At 35.9% G+C, this 6,189-nt stretch overlaps 1 protein-coding gene and 1 long non-coding RNA gene across 2 annotated transcripts; one reads left to right on the top strand and one right to left on the bottom strand.

Moving 5' to 3' along the window:
• Positions 1-1,472: 1,472 nt before the first annotated feature.
• hoxc12a (homeobox C12a) lies at positions 1,473-3,346 on the bottom strand. The gene is made up of 2 exons (XM_017486477.3): positions 2,758-3,346; positions 1,473-1,956 (listed from the first exon to the last, which is right to left on the bottom strand). Exons 1-2 carry the CDS (start codon positions 3,344-3,346, stop codon positions 1,718-1,720), a joined length of 828 nt encoding a protein of 275 aa, XP_017341966.1. The 3' UTR covers positions 1,473-1,717.
• On the top strand, positions 2,815-5,838 carry LOC128635155 (uncharacterized). The gene is made up of 2 exons (XR_008398047.1): positions 2,815-2,933; positions 3,014-5,838. It is a non-coding gene; the product is annotated as an uncharacterized LOC128635155 (long non-coding RNA).
• The last annotated feature ends 351 nt before the right edge of the window (positions 5,839-6,189 follow it).

Raw genomic sequence — 6,189 nt, 5'->3', positions numbered from 1 at the left:
GTTGTTGTTGTTGTTGACAACAACAACACCATTATTATTGTTGTTGTTATTGTTGTTGTTATTATTATTAACAACAACAACAACAACAACAACAACAATAATAATAATAATAATAATAATAATAATAATAATAATAATAATAATAACAAAGCAAAAGAAGCAAAATAATATTTTGTTTTAAAGCTTAAATATCACGGTACGATTCTAAACCACTTCTTTTTTTCTTTTTTTCTTTTTTTTTTTTTACAAGATTAAGACAAGATTAAGATTCCTTTTCTATTTTGATAAAGTGTCTTTAAAATTATGCATGCTCAACACTGAAACGTAAGAGGGCTTAACCATAAATAACATGCAATTTATACATTGCGTAATATGAAGAAATCATTTTCTTATCTGATTTCTTGATATTAAACAATATCTTTTAATAAAAGGATACCTTCGCTTATAGGGAATTGGGAATATGTTTTTAGCATCGTGTCATATGTTCTTAAGACATCAGGTGCTTTACCTTTTACCTTTCACCAAGGTAGACTATAGTAACTGACAATGAATCATGCACTTCCCTCCCAAAAGCATGTTAGAGGCTTAATTAAGCTGGCCTACATATTTCTAAAATTGGATCAAGGGACATGCAATTATTAAAGAAATTATTCTCCGTACCCAGGTTGTGGCACGACTTATAAATAAAGTTATCAATAGCAGTAACAACACGGTGTTACCAAATACACAGACATACCAACACAGTATTACCAGTCTTATACCAGCACAGTTATACCAGTCTTAATACCAGTCTTGACCAAAGTCTGATTGAGGTCGTGCCTAAAAGCAATGAGCTTGAGAGAGACAACATGGCATCGATCACCTGACAGAATATATTCCAGCTGCGGTATGGTTTTGAAGTCTCTCAGATATGCTGATCATCTAGATGAATGACTTTGTGCCCATGACCATGAACGTGCAAGGAAACACATGGTGAGAGACATGATTTTCGTGATTTTCCGCTCCACACTGTTTTTAGTTTTCTTCCACTTCCTAGTTGCAAAGATCAGCATTAAGGACTACGCCCACTGAAATAGTAAGGTTCGTGAAAATTAAGGTCATTTATGCAGTGCCATGGCTATAAAGGGCAATAGTCGTTAGCAAGCTTCATTTAAGACCACGCTAACTATTTGTTTTCATGGAATACTGATAAAATTACTTCTGAACAATGCGCAAGTAGATATTGCAGATTATTTGTAATTTTACGATGTAATAAATAGCTGATATTATTGACAGTACATCTCACAAAGCACGTTTAATTGCCAGTTAAATACAGGCATATACTTTCGCTTTGATTGAATATCTCACAGTTTAACTTTGAGTAAATATAACTTGCAACATTTTGCAATTCGAAGTGGAGAGGAAATGTGGCCAAGGGCACGTCTCTTTCAAACGACGCAAGTTAACATACATTTTCTCTAGACACCACGAGAAACACTGCATCCACTTTAATACATAGCCTATATTACAATACAAAGTGTCATATCAACAGAGCTTTTTTCCTGCAAACATTTGGTCTCCTTCCCTGAAATAATTTCTGCTTTCTTATGCATTTTGCTTTTAAGCAAAAATGCATAAATATCAAACCTTAAAAATAAAGACTATTGAGAATAATACTGAGCTGTTTTAATATTATCCACAGTGGATGATTGGTGTGGGGCTACTAATAAACGACTGCTTAAAAGAAGGTTAAGGCCTGTTCCCTCAGCAACAGTCTCTTCTTCTTCATTCTCCGATTCTGAAACCAGATCTTAACCTGTTGGTCACTAAGGCTGAGCCTGTCTGACAACTCCCTCCGCCGTTGCCGAGTGATGAATTCGTTTAGCATGAACTCGCCCTCCAGCTCGGCCAGTTGCAATTTAGAATAGGGCTTTCGTTTCTTGCGGGTTCGGGTGTGCATAGGATACCACGGGGCACCTAGAGGGGGCAGAATATAGAAGAGAATGTAATACATCTAAAAACAACAATAACAACAACAACAACAGAAACGTTAGTGTCTAAGAACATCCCAATGTCATGCAAAGTAGCAATCTCCAAAGTTAATGCAAGTTTGCGCTCTCAACATATACCAAAGGCGTACCTGTCAGCTGAAGCTAAGGCATAAAAACTCTAGTGGCAATGCGTAAACAATATGATTTTTCTATATAGAAGTCAACTATCGATGTACTTCTGTCTTATGACTTTTATTTTCACATTACAAAGACAGTTGAGTTTTCCCTGTAAACATATATTTAGTATTTTGACATAAAGACGTTCATTCATTACCTGCTGCACAAGTCAGAACAACAGATGTCTGCAACACAGAAAGCTCTATTTTGGTTCTCACCTTAGCTTCCATATTTCTTAAACCAGACTTAAAGCCAGAAATTACTACTCTGCTATAATAATAACAACAAAAAAAAATAGGAAGAGTCTAAAATACAAACAGTAGCATGGATATTTTTATGGTGTTCCATTTACTGTATATATAAGTAACTGAATGCTATAATGCTGGTGAACTTGGAGCATTTTATTAGGGCAGCCCCTAGCGGCGCTTATCCACCACGCAAGTATGCTGCAGGGAAAAAAAAATCAGTGCATTTGACAGCTTATCCACAAGTCCACTGCCTTACAAAAGTTTGCTAGGGCAAAACCTTTGCTGGTGTGCATACTCTACAAATGATTTACTTAAAAAAAAAAAACAAAAAAAAAAAACTGCAGCTGCATGTGACCACCCACCTCCTCCTGTTGAGATATTGCTCGTGTGATTTGCGGGAGATATCAGGGTTTGTGTATCGCTTGCCGTGCTTTTTCCTCCATCATTGAGCAACGAGGAGCTGGAATCGGATTCGAGAGACTGACATGACGGCGGGTTTGGGGTCAGATGTTCGGTGCCATAGTCATACTTGTTGAAGGTACTACTATTGCCCATCCCATTGTGCACCCCGTGATCTGATGATACTGATGTCTCCCTTGTTCTCTCCTCTCGTTTTAGGCTGACTGTGCCGTCCGAGCAAGCCTCTCTGTTGCCGCCGCTGCCGCCATAATAACATTTCTCCTCCGGTCGGGCTGTTTCAGCACAAGATCGGTTGAAAGACGGATTAATGGACAGAGGGCTGCCAAAGTAAGACTGAGGATATCCATTGCACGACTCCGATGGATTCCATGGGAGGGAGCACACATTGTCCCTTCTTGGGTACGAGAGAGATGGTAACCCCGCCAGTTGTCCCCCCGAGGCTCTAAAATTCGGGAAGTAAAACGTATCTCCAGTGTGGATGTTTACCAAAGGTCCCACAAACCCAGGATTAAGGAGATTATGCTCGCCCATTTCCGCGGGCCTGACCAACAGCTTCTAGTTTATTGCAATCTGACATTTAACGTAGTTAAACCTGGAGATGCATCCGATTGGTCATCTCCACGTCACGTGGCGGAGCTTACTCGAACTCCAGAAGGTACCACCCACTTGGACTATTTTAGACAAAACAAAACATTAACTTATGTGTTACGGGTCTTTATATGCTTTTTAAAAATACTATAAAATTTCGTATTAAAATGTAGACTCTTGTTTTTCACTTTCCTATGTCTGCAGGTTCCAAACGGGTTCTCTCTTCGTTCTCTTGAGTACAAAATATAGTACCGTTCCTAGACCTGTTTAATATCTTTATAAGCTAACACATTTACTTTAAAACTTTTTTCATACGAAAACTGTTGATTTTTGGAACCGATGTGGGTGCTGATGACATTTTGTTTTCATGAAAAAATTACGATTGAATTCGGTGTCATATAAAGCTTTGATGATCCACTTTTACAGGCTTGTTTTAGAGAAAGACTGATGCTCAGCGCTTCACTAACACTCGTATTTACTGTAACAGGGTCAGCAGGTTGAAACCGTTGGCTCAGTAAAATTGGATGATATTCTATAGAGTTTCTTCAAGAACGTAACCTATATTTCAAATAATATGCACTCACACACCTCATATGAACAACTTTAACAGATTCCCTCTATAAATACTCGCAGCCAAACTGTGGGAAGATTATTACACATCTCGCAATTCTTTTATATTAACTTTACAAGCTAGCAGAGGGTATTTAAACGATTCAGCAGTTCCAAAGCCACCACACTACCTTAATTGATAAATAATTTCAAACACTAAATAGGCCGGGATAGTTATACTGCGTACGCTAAGAGCAATCGTATGTAAGATAACTTAAGATTATCTAGAAATTTCATAAATATATATCTACATGCGAGTATACGAGTATAGGTCAACAATCAGCTTTTTAGATAACTTCAAATGCTGCATAATACAATAGCTATGTTTTGTATTATTAGGCTGGATGGGTAACCTTTTTTTTTCTTCACTAATATGAATCTACCATTTGTGTGGCTGTCCATGTGATCGTGTGTGTGTGTGTGTGTGTGTGTGTGTGTGTGTGTGTGTGTGTGTGTGTAAGGGGCGCAGCTTTTTGTTGCTTAATATTTGCTGAAATTACACATTTTATTTTAAAATGCGAACCACAGTTCACTGGTCGTTTAATGTAACTTTACGTAATATAATTACACACAACAACACATAAGTCCATCTTAGGTAACTTGTGTGTCGCTTATCATTTTCATGAGCACCTATAGACTACATGATAAGCAACGGACAAAAATAATATAACTACAACATTAGACGGTCATTATCTGTATTTGACGTTTCACAATTCTATTAAAGAAGCAAAAATAACCCAAAAGCAACCGTGCTACAGACATAAAATATAGGGTCTGTGTTACAAACAGAATGAAATGAAAAAGTGCTATTTTGCAGCTACTGTTTATCTCGACATTATACTATACAATTCATTCCCTATGTCCGATAAGTATCTATCCAAATTCAGTCCAACGCACAAGTGCTGAGAACTGATTAATTTTACGAGATCGTAATAGACATATTCCTTTCTTTTTCTTTTTTTGGGATATGTTATGTTTCTTTTTATTCACCGTAGATGTGAATAAAATTAAACTGCAGCCAACTACCACATCGAGATATTGCAGGTTAGGACACACGTCGTAAAATTACTTTGTCGACCGACTATAATTTTTTTTCTGTCCTTTTATGGTGAAATGTCGATCAACTTCATTTAATCACAAAACGTCTCGACGATTGTGAACAAGGTAAATCTCCAAACAATAACACCAATATCTGTCATTATCGGTAAGTTATGTGTTATCGCTTGAAATGGGAATCTTAAGTCTCCGAATTGTTAGTAAAGTCGCTGAAAGTGCTTGTTTTCAGTTCAAGGTCAGTGTCTAGTGCACTGCCTACGTCGTACTGAAAAGCAGTCTTCGAATGTTTTTACCGTCCAGACAGGGCAACAGCACAAATAAAGGCGTTTTATTCTCTCTATATCTTCTAAAGGGACAGATTGCCTCAGTTTTAGTCTTAACACGAATATATTTCTATTAAGTTTTTACCCGAATCTTAACTACAGCACATATACGTGTAAAAATAGTTATACTTGAAAAGTTTTATCTCTATATTGCACTTCAAATACATCAGTACTAAATAATATCAATGTTTCTTTCTTAATTTAGTATTTTTAAAATTATTATTATTAGTTAATCTTCGTATTTATTTACCACTGACTTGTGCCTATGAGTTATTTGTGTGAATAAAATGAAATGACTGGACACGATATCGTTCAAGTTAGAAATCAGATAATGAATTGTCTTGTCATAATACTTAATTATTTATATATCAGTTTTGCATGTTTAACTACAATGTATCACCATTTTCTGAAGATGTTTCAAAATAAAATGAAATTAATTAAACTGAACAGCTTTGTTATAGGGAATTGTTTTTGTTATCATCAAATAAAAATAAAAAATAAGAAGTAAAAATACTAAGTCCATCTATCATTGTTTACAAATATGGTGATGTGTCGTATTTTGTTACTCTATTGCCGGCGTTCATGATTTCTCAGAATGTTTTCGTCTACATCTCGTAGTTGATTATATTATGTTAACACAACTAGAAAATAAGTTGTTTTCGTAGTTTCTTTACACAGTGTTTATATATATTTTAAACATATACTATGAATAAATAAGACCAGATTTCCTCTTTTAGTGTAGGTAGTGCTAACGCATCACTTAAAATTAATGAGAAATTAATTTAAAACAGTAAAGTA

Source organism: Ictalurus punctatus, chromosome 15 (assembly GCF_001660625.3).
Source record: "Ictalurus punctatus breed USDA103 chromosome 15, Coco_2.0, whole genome shotgun sequence".
Classification (NCBI taxonomy): domain Eukaryota; kingdom Metazoa; phylum Chordata; class Actinopteri; order Siluriformes; family Ictaluridae; genus Ictalurus; species Ictalurus punctatus.
This window is presented reverse-complemented; position numbering and strand designations above follow the sequence as displayed.

What these genes read in the sequence shown, in the direction of transcription:
- hoxc12a (XM_017486477.3), bottom strand. Translation starts at nt 3,346, where the DNA reads ATGGGCGAGCATAATCTCCTTAATCCTGGGTTTGTGGGACCTTTGGTA. An exon ending in CAATATCTCAACAGGAGGAG is followed by an intron (nt 1,957 to 2,757) that starts GTGGGTGGTCAC and finishes TGCCCCCTCTAG; the next exon opens with GTGCCCCGTGGTATCCTATG.